At 38.9% G+C, this 15,256-nt stretch overlaps 1 protein-coding gene across 2 annotated transcripts; it reads right to left on the minus strand.

Moving 5' to 3' along the window:
- Positions 1 to 4,302: 4,302 nt before the first annotated feature.
- On the minus strand, positions 4,303 to 15,044 carry LOC110711130 (autophagy protein 5-like). 2 transcript variants are annotated; one of them, XM_021889511.1, is made up of 8 exons: positions 14,764 to 15,044; positions 12,656 to 12,780; positions 11,494 to 11,560; positions 10,843 to 10,932; positions 9,692 to 9,779; positions 8,519 to 8,659; positions 5,839 to 5,970; positions 4,303 to 4,911 (listed from the first exon to the last, which is right to left on the minus strand). In XM_021889511.1, exons 1-8 carry the CDS (start codon positions 14,875 to 14,877, stop codon positions 4,586 to 4,588), a joined length of 1,083 nt encoding a protein of 360 aa, XP_021745203.1. In that variant the 5' UTR covers positions 14,878 to 15,044; the 3' UTR covers positions 4,303 to 4,585. The 2 variants fall into 2 exon arrangements, with proteins under 2 accessions (XP_021745203.1, XP_021745204.1); XM_021889512.1 differs by lacking the exon at positions 14,764 to 15,044 and adding an exon at positions 13,953 to 14,734.
- Positions 15,045 to 15,256: the final 212 nt, after the last annotated feature.

Raw genomic sequence — 15,256 nt, forward strand, 5'->3', positions numbered from 1 at the left:
TCTGATTGTGCACGAACTGAAAACAGGAAGACAAGTTAAAAAATAAAAAAAAATATATAATAATAAAAATAGAGCTGAATTTCAGAGGAAATAAAAGACAAGGAAAATTACCTGCATCATCAGCAGTTGGTTAGACCTGGCTGGGTCAGGAACTGATCTGCTGGATTCGCCCATCCCAGCAGTGGCCTTCAGCGACCAGATCCTTGCCCTATCTACTTCGGACATGCCAGCAAAATCGCCGAAGTAGGCTGCAGCTCCTTCTCGGTTCTGACCCCATATGAGGTCCCAGATGTGATCTGGGATTGGAATTCGGGGGGCCGAGAAACCCATTTCTCCAGATTGCAGAGTCTGGAAGGAGGGAAAGGATGACGATGGAGCTTGTTTAGCTGTGGATGGCTCAGCATCATCCTTCTCAGAGGAGTCAATTACTATGACCTCCTCTTCTTCAGGGGTGAGGACGAAAGCCTCAACCTCTCTTGCGATGTCTGCCGTGAAACCCTCAGCACTGGGCATCACGGCATCTTTATTCTTGTGCTCAGCAGCACTTTCCTGAATTGCTTCTTCGACCCCTCCCTTAGATTCGGGAGTTCTCTGATCCACCTCCATCTCAGGAGGTGGCGGAGGGGTCTTTGGAGGTGATTGGGGTGGTGGCCGGGGAACCCTCGGCGATCCATTGCCTTCCTCGGGTTCCCTTATTGCAACGCCGATGGTCATCGGCCTCCGCTGAAAGTCATGAGGGCCGATGATGGCCATCCTTCCGCGCCTTTTCTGAAGGGGCTGCTCGTCCATATCTGAGTCTGAAGACTCTTCTTGTATTTGGTCTTCGGGACGAACAGGAGCTTTCCCTTCTCTATGTCTGTTACTCTCTTCATACTGTAACAGACAGGGGGGAGGAAGAATGTGAGTACAAAAAAAAAAAAAAAAAAAAAAAAAAAAAAAAAAAAAAGAAAGACAAAGTTAAGTCTGAAAGCTCACCGAGGTCTTCAGCAAAGCCTCGTCTTCTTTAGCTGACCTTGCTGCAGCTTCTGCTTCAGCAGCTCTGGAGGACCCTTCTCCTCCTTCGCAAGCTTCGAGAACCCGTGCAACCTCTTCGGCTGTACGGGCAGCTTCAGCTTCTTCGTCCAGCAGCTGAAACCAGGGGTCTCTCTTCTTCCACCAAGGCTTCTGCCTCTGATACAGAGCAACAGCCTCAATTTGGAAGTGGAAAGAGTCTAGATGAACTTCCCTATGCCTCGGCTCAGTGATAGACGGGGCCCGTTCAGTTACAACTCGTTCTCGGTTGACACCAAGACGAGCGTAGTTAATGCCAACGTTGGTCTCGTCCCGCTCTGAAAAAGAAAAGGGGAAAGGTCAGTTCAGATAGGTTGGCACAGCATAAAAAAGCGAAGCGAGAGAAGAAAAAGAGATAATTAAAAAGCCTCGGCCCCAGCCGAAGAAGCTTACCATCCTTAAACTTTCGGCTGAGGCCAACAGCTGCTAGCATGTTCTCTTGGAAAACATAATGCGTATCGGGGAGCCAAGTCTCCGGGATATGCTGCATTCGGCCACTGCCCCCCCGGTTCGGCTGCTTGCCGAAGATATGTTGTTGATCAAGGTTCAGATCCGCCCCGTTATCTGCGGGGGGACCTAGAATTCCCATTTCGGGATCAGCCTCAGCAAGGTACCGGGGAGCGCTGAAGACGCAAGGGTGGCCCGGATCTGTGGGTGCCCTAACCCAAATCCATTGACCTCTCCAGTCCTTGTCTGAAGAGTTGATTGGCCACATGGTTAGGTATTGGGGCCGGGACTCAATCCGGTACCACCCAGAACCATGGCTTCCGTGCCCACTTTGAATATTTGGCACTAGCCGATGGAGCTTTTTGAAGCAGTGCAGGTTCGGCACATACTTGAAGAACTTGCAGACCCATAAGTATGTCATCACCCTTCGGATGCTGGTGGGAGTTAACTGACATAGAGAGATGTTGTAATGGATCAGCAAGTCTCGGACGAATACGTCCAAAGGGAACCTCAGCCCGTACTGAAGCTGTCTTGTGTACACCCCCACATACCCCGGGGGTGGACGATGGATTCTATCGGATGCCAAGGGCATTCGGCACCAATACCCATCAGCTTCAAAAATGCCGTAATGCAACTCAATTTGCTCGGCAAATCGATATTGATCGGCATTCTCCACCCACCATGAGTAGGGGCGGTTCTTTATCATGGCCGAAGCAACTTCGGCATTCTCCCACTCTGAAAACCCGGGGAGGATATCCCAAAGGACAGCGGGAACTTCATCATCCTGTCCAGAAGCGCTCGGCCCCTCCGTTCTCTGAGGATTAGCCGAGGAAAGGGGAGTCGCCCTAATCCCTTCAGCAGGGTCAGACTCTGACTTTTGTCCATTCCAGGTCCCAATCCTGTTCCTAGGATCGGGAATCGGCCTTGCTCTTCTTGGAGCACGGGCTCTACCTCTAACTCCTTTTGCCATTGATTATTTCGAAGAAAAAAGTCGAAAGAAAAGGGGAATGAGTTCGAATTCGAAGAAAAATAAACTGAAATCAAAGGAATTTACCTTAATCTGAAGCGAAAGTTGCCGATTTACGAGTTCGTAGTGGCAAGTCTCAGTTTCTAAGCTTAATGCTCGGGGAATTTGCGAAGTTTTGATGCGGGTTCTTGGTTTCTCTCTCGAGAATTCTGGGTTTGTGTTGGTGAATAAGTGAGGAGAGATGACGCGCCTCTGTTTATATCTCCAGGAATGGGATACGAGGAGTCTGCGTTTCAATTTCTCTTAAATACTCCACTAAGTAACCGTTAAACACATGATCTTGTGATTAAACTGCCCATTATCCGTCCAACTTCCACAATCATCCGCCTTAACCGTTGTTATCTCATTAATTACGGTTTAAATTCAAATTTTTGGATTAATTAAATCATTTACTTCCCTCCTTTTCTGAATTAAATCAAACCCGACCCGTCATCCTTCCAAATCGGGTCTGGGGGGCAAGTTGTTTGGGTCCAATTTAGTCCAATTGGGCCTAGGCATTAAATGATCCAATTAAAAGTCCAAGGTCAAGGTTCAACTCTCCAATTGTGCTAAAGTCAAAGGTCAGCCCACAAAGCAAGCCAATTGGGCTAAGGCCCAACTTCTCCATGTATGAAGAGGTATAAAAGCCATCAATATTCATACATTCAGATATATAGATTCATAGATTCACATACATTCTCATTGATTGATATATTCTCATATATTCCATCAAAGCCTCAAGCAACAAACTCTCTTGCATATTGTTCTCTTTATACACATTGTACTGACTTTAGCATCGGAGGGGCCTTCCTCGGCAACACCCCCGAGGCTAGCTTACGTGTGTTTACTGTGCAGGAAACCTTCGGCCCAACATAACTTGGACCGAATCCAGTCTTCTCCGTTTCAGCGGACCTTCGGCAAGGTCCCATTGTTTTCACCCGAAACACTTGCTATGTTTCTTATTCATGCTTGTGGCATACTTGCATATATATATTGCCTGCGAAGTAGGAAAAAAATTTAAGCATGAAGTATAGTACTTTATAACATTCGTATTATCAAGTGTTTGGTAATAATTTATGTAGGTGATTAGAATTGAGAAAGCACATTTGTATGATTAACGTGATAGGTTTTCTTTCATTTTCGGGTGGGAGGAGGGAGGTGGCGGGGAGCCGTGGAAGATATGAGAGGGTTGTAACCGTTGTATGAGACAATTTCCGAGGAGAGGACGAGGAGGGAGTTATTGCTTATCTGATATCAGTATTGTTTCATTGCGTCTTTCAGCTTTATTAAAGAAACGCCTTGAGATGATTCTTTTCACTGTATTTTTTTTAGTAAGGTGTAGGACCATTTCACACAGAATTTTGGTGGATGTAAATATCTTGAAAATCAAACTGCCAAAAAAAAAAAAAAAAAAAAAAAAAAAAAAAAATCCATGTGTATAGCTAACTTTACAATACACAATTAACACAACTTGTACAGTTAACTGACTATATTTAGCAAACATGTATACGAATCAGAGAGCTTAAAAAGGTCGGCTCGTATAGAAACTTAACCTTGTCATTTGATTCACCCCTCGTTTTCTCAAGTGCGTCATGCGAACAATACATGGAAGAAAGGGGGGTCTTTAACGGGAAACAATCTAAGTAAAAGAAGGTTATTTTGTTATGTACAGACTAATTGTGTAAAAAAAAATCCATGTGTATAGCTAACTTTACAATACACAATTAACACAACTTGTACAGTTAACTGACTATATTTAGCAAACATGTATACGAATCAGAGAGCTTAAAAAGGTCGGCTCGTATAGAAACTTAACCTTGTCATTTGATTCACCCCTCGTTTTCTCAAGTGCGTCATGCGAACAATACATGGAAGAAAGGGGGGTCTTTAACGGGAAACAATCTAAGTAAAAGAAGGTTATTTTGTTATGTACAGACTAATTGTGCTTTACAGATTGCATAGGAAAACAAATAATGCAAGGGTGTGCAAACTCAATAAACCAACGTGGAAGCCACAAGGCCAGCTAAGTGAAATATACAGAAGTTACCAGGTCTATGTAAAGCAACGCTTGTATAGCGAAGGCTAGTGATGGATCAAAGACACACATATGTGAAGGTAGTGATCTGGGTTCATTAGGTTGTTGACTACCCAAGAGAAAGGGATCTCGGGTTTTGGCTTGATACCTTGAATTCGTATGAGCTTGATTTCAGCACTTTCTGACGGTTGTTTGGCCTCAGTACGTTCACTGACAGATGTAGTCACCTCTTCTGTAATTTTTGTGTCACCAGCATCTTCTGGATGCACGTCTTGAACCTCCTCTTCAATTGTTTTCTCACTGTTGAGTGTCCCTTCTCCAAAATACTCTGGCAGGAGAGTCTTCATAGCATCAGTTAAAGTAGAGCATTTTCCTGCAGTGATATTCACATTTTGAGTATTTCGTCTCCAGAAAAATGGAAATCTCACTCTCAGTACCCATTTCACCATTTGGTACATGCCTATAGATTACTGATGTAAAAGGTCAGAAAACCAAGCAAAGGTTTTTCAAAGAGAACCTCTAAGCTTATATGATGGTAATCAGTTTTTCAGTTATACTCCAAGTAAATTGCATAGCAATTGGTGCCTATAAACCAATTACAATTTCTTACAATTTTTTCTCTCCATTACTCTCCACTCCAATTCCCTTCATTCCTTATTTATTATCCAGATGAAAGAGAATTCATCCCTCCATTTCCCTTCCCTTCCTTTCCCTCCATTTCCTTCAATCCAAACAAAGTGTTACAATAGTTTGTGCAACCAAGTCAGCAATTCCGATTAAGTGCTTAATCAGACTTCTTCAAGAACTGCTGTGATTTCAGAATCAGCACAAATAATATATTCAATACCATTGTAATTTTTATGTTCAGAAAAAGTGCAAGGGAAAAAGAGAAAACAGCTTTAAGTAGAAAGATCAATGCCTCTCTTCATAATTCAAAGGAGAATTCAACCTCCATCTGTTGTAGTGATTGTACCAAATGAATGATATTGTCATTTGCCAGTAATCAGAAGAAAGCACAGAGTTGCCAAAAATGACATGGGAAACAGAAACAGAAAATATACATGATTAATGACTGGCTGAGGGCATACAGTACAACTTGTAGCATTAATAACAGTAGTTGACATCTTTTACACAATGGATATATTAAACATCCTAATTGACCAGATCACCAGACAATTAGAGTTTTGTTGTCTTAAGAGTATAACAGGTATTTAAACTTAAAGGAAAGGGGCTGTTCAGGATTTAAGAATTTGGTCTGCTAGTAATGTCTTTGATTTAAAGAAATGAAATCTATACTGACCTTCATCTTTACTGAGTCCAATGGGTCTGTTTATGTAAGAAATTTTCTCCCAGCTGTCAATCTCGGGAGCATTTTCCAAGTCATCAAACACCTTGGTAAAAATCCTAACATACAACCGAACTGGAATCCTACCTGCCATAATTGGTCAAACATGGCTATTGAAACGGTTGTACCAGAGAGGCAAATAGTGACTAACAACAATAAAAATTCAGACAGGGAACAAAGAAGGGAGAGATTAATCCAAAAGGTACCATAAATCTAAAATTCATCCGTTTTCATACTATCTGGGCACTAGAATAATCTATACACCATATAATTTTTCATGTAGAATAACAATGCACCAATTCTTACAATTTATGCAATACTTTTTGCCAGTTTTTAACATTAATGCCACAATTATCTACATAATACATGTGTGTAGCTGTAAGGACTCTTTAATGGGAACGCAAAATGTAGAATTTGGTGGAAGGGAAATTTACCCTGAAAAGAACGAATTTCACATTACTCAAAGTTAGCATAACATATACCAGTTGCCCAAACAAGAGCGCTGAAATCGCAATGAAGATTTTGAAGAAGCTTTTAATGTAGAGAAGTACTTTAGCAAAACAGTTTCCTATGGAACATGAGCGTATTAGTCATTTCTCAATGTGTGCTATGAATTGATATTAGAGGGAGGGGCAACTTAGATAGTTGCAGTATGATCTAGTGGCTTGGGTAATAACTTAATAAGCTACTTAGTTACAGGAATAGCTCTATAAATAGAGCTAATTGGAGATAAAGAGAATCATGGTGGACGTTGATGAGAATTCTCTTTTAGTTTTAATTTGTATTTTGGGAGGGTCAAGTCTCTCAAATGCTTATGCTCATCGGTTACTAGTTCACATTTTCAGATTATCAATCATAAGCACCATCATTATGATCAACATCACTAAATAGGTCAAATTATGTCAGTTCATAACTATGTGAGTGTTCAACAAGTTGTTCAAAAACTCAACAATTTAACACAATGTGGGTCAATTTAACAAAGATGAACCAACAAGTATGTGGGTCACTTTATGTGATCCTCATTTGTAAACGGCAAACAGTTCCTAAATTAAACCTACTCAGGAACCACAGCAGAAGAGAGGGGGGGGGGGGGGCTAAAGTACCCCATTCAATGGTAAATGTGGAGATTTTTAGGTCTTGGATGGCTGTTAGCATGTATATTTGAACATGGGTCAAAGAATTTGTTCTCTTCACCCTTATTTCAGGTTTTCCTCATCTGAACTTTCTAAGCTCTGGTCTGATTTATATTTATGGTCTAACTCATTATCCTAATTTGTCTAATCTCTCTGAATTTGTCTGATCTAGTCTGGTCTAATCTGATTTCGACTAAGGTGAAGAGAACTGAGTCTTCATGGAAGTAACTATACAGCTGTTCCCGGCATACATGAGGAGATGTGTCTTAGGGCATCCCGTTCCATCGAACTTGTCCATGTCAGGCATTTGAAACTTCTGGGGTAGCCCATTGGGGAACACAACCAAGGATGATGCGCCCACAATGTCCTCATCTTTCTTAAAAGCCTTCCAGTTCTTTTCCATCTGGCCAATCCTCTCGATTAGCTTTGCTTCTATTTCTCTTTTTGTACCCCGCGTAACTCGGACCGATGGATGGCTGGAATTCTCCGTCCGATCAGCAGGAAGAGGCTCAGAGCCTTCCCTTAAGAAGGATTATAGGAAGAACAATTCCCTCAATAAGCGCTATAGAAGAGTGAATAAGCCTATACGCAATAGGCGAGAGGCTTTACCGCGAGAAGAGCCCAAATGCTCCCCGCTCGTTTAGTTCTTGGAATCGAGTGTTGTCATCCAGTAAAGGATGGTAAACGTCAGGGGTTTGGTGATTGGTTTACGCTTTCCTCTGAGTTTGGTACGCCGAGTGCTATTGCTTTCCCCGAAGCAGAGAAATACAATTCGAAATGAGCGCAAACATGAAACCCTTCTATACTACCTTCCTAAATGAAATTCGCTCAATAGAAGGGCGCCCACATCCCCGCTCGCCCCTACCCACCCCTCAGGGTGGCCTCACTCTCGCCTTTGGCTCAAGCTACTTTTGCTGTCGGGGACAGATAGCTTGCGGCCCAAGTCTACCTCCTCAAAAGCAAGCCATAAGCAATTCAACCTACCAGCTATGACTCCCTCTACACGGATTGAAATATCTGCTCTGCCCATCTTAAAAGCATCCAGTTGCCTTACATTATGCATCTATTACTGCCATTTTCTTGAATAATTACCAAAAAAAATGATGATTCTGACATTGCTCTGGACAGTAAGCGTGAAATTTTGGTAGAGAATCCTTGGTGAATATGATTGTTTTTAGTTCATTTAATAATCATCTATAGGCTCATGAATAACCATCATCATGTTTCTCCAAAGTTGTCAATGACAAATATTTTTTTTACTCCTATCTTAGCTATGTCTAAAAGGTGGAAAGTATAAGAAAGGAGATCCAACAACTTCCTTGACAAGTTTGTTTGGCTCTCTATTTAACCACAGAGGGACAAAAGCAGAAGTCATGCAAGTAAGTTCAGGAAAGTTATATGATGCACTAGTAAAGTAGGGATGAACCCTTATGGAGTCATAAGAGTTTGTGTATAGATGATATAATTTGGAAATTTTAGGCAGGCTTGAAGTATAGGATTACCTGTTTTGGCAAGTCCGGGATTATCTGTATTACCAGTATCAGACGAGGATTTTAACGACGGATACAGTTTTGCTGTGTAATCATCTTCAATGGCTCCAAGCTTCAGCTTTGATGTCACCTTGAGGAAGGAGTCCAAATTGCCTGATACAACCAGATAGGTAAACTATTGATGCACAAGCACAAATTCTGTAATGAATTAGAAGACGATAAGCTCAAAAGAGAAAGAAATAGTAAAATCCGGAGATAAAAAGCAATCAGAAGAAGGGCCTATCAAGGAAATTGTTCTTTGATTGAGTTTTAAAAAACCTTTTCAGGTATGAACATGAAGTCAAAGCCAAAAAGCCACAAGTCCCTTATATAGGCTGCATCTATCATCAGTTCTTGAGACAGCATTTAAGTTTGGTGTTTAAGTTTTTGACATGAATTTTCATGCCCTGGGAGGTAGCAAATGCAAAAAAGCCACTTAAAGTAGCTTTCAGCAGATAAGAGAGCTATAACTTCCAAGAACTCCTAAAATGAGAAACATTTAATCTAAATCCTAAAAATTTTCGCATTTGTTCACACTAGGATCCTAACCACATGCTTATTTACCAAAACACTGTCCAAATCCAGAATTTTAGTTTAATCTGAGTTATTTCTAAATGAACCAAATATTGGCTTGGCATAATTAAATTGCCTACAGTGTTTAGATAAATATCCAGGCATTTGTTAGAATTTGGTTCATTTGGTTCATTTGGCTACTACAAGTGCCATGAAAAATCAACATATCACTACGAGCCTGTGCAGGAAAGGACAGTACTTTTTTCCACTTAAGGAATTAAATATTTTATTCTGCCACAAATGAAAATGTTCTCTCACGGAGTCACGGTGAAGAAGGCTAAAAGTATAAAGTGGGTGGAGAAGTGCAAAAGTTGGTCTGGGCAATGCTGGAGCATAGAACAAACACTTTAAGATGAGGTGCCTCTCTTCTTTGTAAATGTGGAAGACTAGAAGTTAACTACCTTGTTTTAATAAACAACACCCTACAGTAAGTTTAGCTCATGATACTCATCTATTCTATATCACTGCTTCCACAATCTGACAACATCTTTTCTAATGTGCTCCCACAAAAGATTTAAATCCATATGCAGCTATATAGATGTTTGTCTAAATTTAATGAATAAGCTGTCCCACCATTTAAAACAGAACGCCATAATTCCAACTGGTCGGACTGTGACATGTTCATTACATTCTTGCAGTTTCCATTGATTATGTAGGCAGCCTGAAAAGACAAAGACAGACATCAATTATATGATGTACTAACAGCAACCAAGCTTACTACAATAAAATTCCAACTTTAGAGGTAGAAAACAGAAGGTGTTTCCAATCTAAAGTCTAAACCTGGAGAGTGAATTTACAATAAGTACACAATACCAGTGAGGTTTTCAGTCAGTAAGATTAAAAAGCTTAGGTTGGCATATTACAAAAACCTTGACATTATTCTTACACTTATGCACCAATGAATCAAGGATTTCAATCAGATAGCTGTTGCCTTGTCGTGCAAGAGCCAGCTAGGCAAATACATAAAACTTCCTTCATTCTTTGTTGCAATAATTGGAGTTTCATGCATACAATGCACAACTTTAACTATTATGATCTTTAATTAAATTAATAATTATATAAAGACTTGATATTGTGAAAGTAAACATCAAGATTAATCTAAAAAGACCTCCACATGATTGTATTTTCACTTACAAAAATATCACAATAGAAAGTCATATGATTGTATGTGAATAGAGTCAAAATCCAATTGTTGTGATAATAAAAGGAGGGAAGTATATTTTTGCCATATGCAAGGCTGCTGAACATCTCTCAATTCAGTGTCAGAGAGGAAATATGGTTCCTGCAGATTATTTCATACATCATGCTCGTTTACTGAATTGAAAAGAAATAAGATATGAATTGTAAATGGAAGAGATCATTCATGATTAGAGAAGGCTATGTTTGATATGCCTTTGTTCAATAATTTCATAGGTATATATTGGACCAGATGGAAATTTTTGAACCACTAGGGTAACACATGGTAGAGGTCATCAAGCTTTATTGATTTGCATTGGTGAGAGATAAGAAGATCGTAAGCACAGCAAGTGGAAGTGGAGAAGGGAGCACTAGAAAGATAGCACAAGTACACTACAGATGATACCAGCAAGTGATAGTCAACATACATTATTTTCAGTCAACAAGCACAAGTGACAATAACAGAAGATGACCTTCACAAGGATACATGTACAGAGAATATACATGTCTTATAGACGCAAAATGTAGTTTTTGTCCGTGCAATTTACCTCTTTCAAAGAATTGATGAAACTCCACTTAACAGCATCTTCACCTTCACAAGGAGCTAGTGTATTACTCGGATAACCTCTAAAATGAACCTGTATATAGTACATAAAGTTAAATGCAAAGTAAAGAAGTGATTCACTACAATGCGTAAAAAGTACACAACATTACTTAGTAGGCATTCCATATGAACATACAAGTATACAGAAAATGACCCCATAAGGTAGAAAAACATGTGATTGATAAGGACTCTTTGTTTAAAAAGCTAAATCCAGGCCATAAGCAAAACTAATGTCATCAACATGCCATCATAAACTCATAAGTCATCATTTAACCTCTTTAACAAATTTTGCCCTGAAGAATTTAGCACAGACTTAACATTTCAATTAGTTACTGGACGACAATAAATCCTTACAAAAAGAGCTCGAGATGACAGCAGAACAAATGAAGAACATTCATCAGTTAAAAAATGAAATGCTTAAGACACAATAACAACCAAAATGCAACTTATGCTTCCCTAATTGAAAACATCAAATATACATCCCTTGATTTCCTACTGATACACTTGAGCATTGCAAATAATAAATACAGCCAAATTAACAAATAACGCAACATGTTCAGGTGCATTCATTAAGAAGATCAACCAACACTTATACCGTAATATTCCAAGGTCTCTCAGGCTCCGCACACAGAAGATCGAATAGAACGCCCGTTGGTATATACCTGTACAAGAAACACAACCATGGTGAAAAATCCAAATTTAAAATCCAAAGATGAATACAGGAAAAGATGATTATTGAATGCCCCCTATGTACAAATGTAGGTCATAAATACACCTAAAAATGCTTAGAATCCAGAAAATTCGATCGATGAATATAGTCACTGCAAAGACAAGGAAGACAATGTAGCCCACAACTATACTCCAGTTGACTCGACATCTCATACTGACATCTTGGTAGGGTGTACCATATGTGAGTTATGTCATACATCATTACAAATACAGGCTAGTGTGTCTATATGCTAATCTCAAGGTATACTGTTACCAAAACATGGGAACATATACAACAATGAAAAATTCCAAGGGATGAGAAAGCACATCACTTTTAACATTGACAATTTGATAATTAAAACGCACAAGGGACAAATGTTTTGCAGACTCCCTAACTAATTAGCACACATTAAAAGCATTTAAGATTTAACATTGGATCTACAGTTTTTAGTAAAGTATTCGGTTATGCTTGAATGATGATATGCAGCTGCAGACCTACAGTGAACTACCCTCAACCCATAACAGGTGTTTTATAAATGACTATACCTCATATCTTAAGATGCTGCTGCATCTTTCATGTTTGGTAGCTTGATTACGATGACATTCATGTGCTCGCTCTTGAACTTTTTAAGCTGCGCAAGTGCTGTGTCAACATGATTGTGTAATTTATTTACTAACATGCAAAAGACTTAATTAAAGATGAGGTATGTATTCATTTATTTGAGCCATAATGTAGAAAAATTAATTGATAACTCGTGAGTTGTAAAGAATAAAGATTGCTGAAACTCTTATAAGCTGGTTGACAGTTCAAGAATTTAGATTTCATCCATTTCTTGCAGTTTAAGTGGATTAGGGGTGCTATTTCTTGCCAAGCACAACATTATTTCCATCAGCTGCTGATACAGCTAACTTTGAAACATCTCCATCAGGAAAGGAGTAGGGTAAAAGAAAATACGTAAAACAGATCCATCAGAACTTAAATTCATGAGTATAATGATGATGCTATTCAGTGTAAAAATCAAGCATTTACAGCAAGACCAGGACTTTACCATTTCAAGGGTAATCCTTTGTACTCAAACCAAACTGTATCATCCCCTGGAGGAAGTGTGCTGCTGAAGAGGGGTTTAATTTGAGGTGCTAGCAGTGGCAGATAACCTATTCGTGGAGCTAACAACTGTAATACCAAAACAACCAGCATACATCAACAAATAAAAAAAGGAAATCTGCTGTTATGTGTAAAACAAAGAGAACCCTGTTAAGGACAATAAAAGAAAGAAATAGTTCTTGGAAGTTCACTCCGTAAGAAAAAGAAAAATTACAAGGAAAATAATTTGTGTATTCAGACATATCAAACATTTCCTTCAGCATACATACTCTGATACTCAGTCTATCTCAATAGAGACTCTATAATTATTGTGGAATCTAACATATGGGAGATGGAGGAGAAATGTTTTCACCACAAAATAACAATATATTGATCTTTGTGAGAAAGAAGCAAATGGTGGGAATAAAACATACTTTTTTCCTCCATTGATCCTATTTCCTTCCTGAAGTCCTCAAATTAAAACAAAATTCTAATTTCATAATAAGCTCTAGGAGACTGATCTTAATTTTCATTGCTTTGCCATTTCAAAATCTAAAGCATATTCTCCACGTGATAGCTAAAGGTAACCATATCACTTGCAAAAGGCATACTACATTCTCAATACCCTTACCTTTAATTAATTAAAAAAAATAAACATAGAGTCATAGAATTTGATGATATTAAGTCATTGCTTTTCTTCTTGTGATTGTGATGATGCCATAATCAGAATTTGACACACTCTCTTTTCCTGACATTCATCACACTCCTCCACTCTCCATCACTCAATCTAAGAGGAAAGTAACTGTTTTTCCAGACCATCCTAAAAAAATAGATGTCGGCACTATTTCCATAAGAGTAAATATTCATTTTAATTATCTGTCATTGGACATTAACTCGAGGGAATTATATACACCAATAGATCTTCCAGCAAGGGCTGCAACCCCAAAGGACGCCTCTCCTATAATCTCAGAGTGATCAACTAGCTTACTTGGTTAAGTCTTGAGGGGGTGATACAAAGACATGGTATCAAATCCAATCAACATCATTGCCCTTGTAGCTCTCTCTACATAAGAAAAAATTCAATTGCTGGAGCTCTTTCTAAAGTGGATCACATATACTAAAAACTTTATTACTTCACAAATAAAGCCTTAATCACTTTACAGAACAAGCATCACTGCTCTTGAGACCAAATTAACATCTTATTATAGAAGAGACCAAATTAAGATTAGTTGAGCACCAAGTCACAACTAAGGAAAACTTACCTCACAAACTAGCATTCAAAAACTTGATGGTTCAATGCCAATCATTCATTCCATGGAAAAATTCACTTCTTCACCCACAGAACTACAACTCGTATGAGGTAGCATCAGCATCAATTTTCTACTTGGGTCATGCTAGTATGAGAATTATGAATAAAAAGGCAACATAAATCAATTAGAAACTAATATAGGTGGTCAACGGGTAAAGGTGGAGCTAATAGTGGTGTCGTGCTCAGAATATGGTTAAGAGCAAATGGAGGAATTTAATGCCCCTAATTGGAAGTACATTACTGCTCGATCACGAGATAGGAAAGCCTATTAAACCCTTTCAGACATAATCGACATAGTAATTCGCCTCCTAAAGTACCCCAACAATTGTAAATTATGATTACCCCCTAAATGATTATCCTCACTTCACGCATTGCCTTAAACAAAGTAAGAAACAGTTTAAGTCTTTATTCGAGTCGACGCCACAACATACAATCACCAACTGAAAATGCCCAGCCAACCATAATTGGCAACAACTTACTAACATCGATTTGTTTTGCACAAATTAGTAACAATGATTCTAGCATGAACCCAACAAGAACAAACAAGCAACAAATTGCATTAACAAGTTTTACAACAAAACCAAGATTCAAATGACATTTAAACTAACAACTAGTATTATAATCAACCCAACAAGAACAGAACTTGAAATTAATGCGATCATATTTAATAAAATTGCAACATGAAAACCCAAATTCAAACTAAAAAGATAAAACCCAGAACAAATTAGAAGTGAATAATGAAAGAAATGAAGACGAATGCAAACCAGAACTGGGGGAGGAGGAGGAAGAGTGGCGACTTCAGAATCATGGAGATGAATTTGAAGGGGAATTGCTCCTTTCCAAACGTATTTGAGTGCTTCTGTTCCTTCGTTACCCATCTCTCTGTTTGACTCAATTTCGAAACTTCTCAATTGCCCCAATTACACCGCAAACACGGCAAGATTGCGATTGATCTCCTGTTGAGAAGATAAAAATATAAAAAAAGACAGGTTTAGATTTCAGGTCGCATTAAAAATAAAATTACTCTATCACCATATATGGGTCCAATTGGATTGAGTTTGGGCCAGATCGTTTTATCTCTTTATAACCTCGTGTCAGGCTTGGTCGGGTCAGGGGTCAGGAATTAACAACACTAACTTGTGTATGATATGCGTGTATGTCACTATGTGAATGAATATAGGTGAAGTATTAAGAACAATTTTATTTTTTTGAATGAACTACGAGGGCAATACATATTACAAATGGAGAGGGATTTAA

This window comes from Chenopodium quinoa, unplaced genomic scaffold (assembly GCF_001683475.1).
Source record: "Chenopodium quinoa cultivar QQ74 unplaced genomic scaffold, ASM168347v1, whole genome shotgun sequence".
NCBI classification, from domain to species: domain Eukaryota; kingdom Viridiplantae; phylum Streptophyta; class Magnoliopsida; order Caryophyllales; family Amaranthaceae; genus Chenopodium; species Chenopodium quinoa.

Coding starts and splice junctions, on each gene's coding strand:
- LOC110711130 (XM_021889511.1), bottom strand. CDS start 14,877: ATGGGTAACGAAGGAACAGAAGCACTCAAATACGTTTGGAAAGGAGCA. Junction 12,781..14,763: donor CTCCTCCTCCCCCAGTTCTG/GTTTGCATTCGT, acceptor TTGGTATTACAG/TTGTTAGCTCCACGAATAGG. Junction 5,971..8,518: donor TCCCGGACTTGCCAAAACAG/GTAATCCTATAC, acceptor CAATTATGGCAG/GTAGGATTCCAGTTCGGTTG.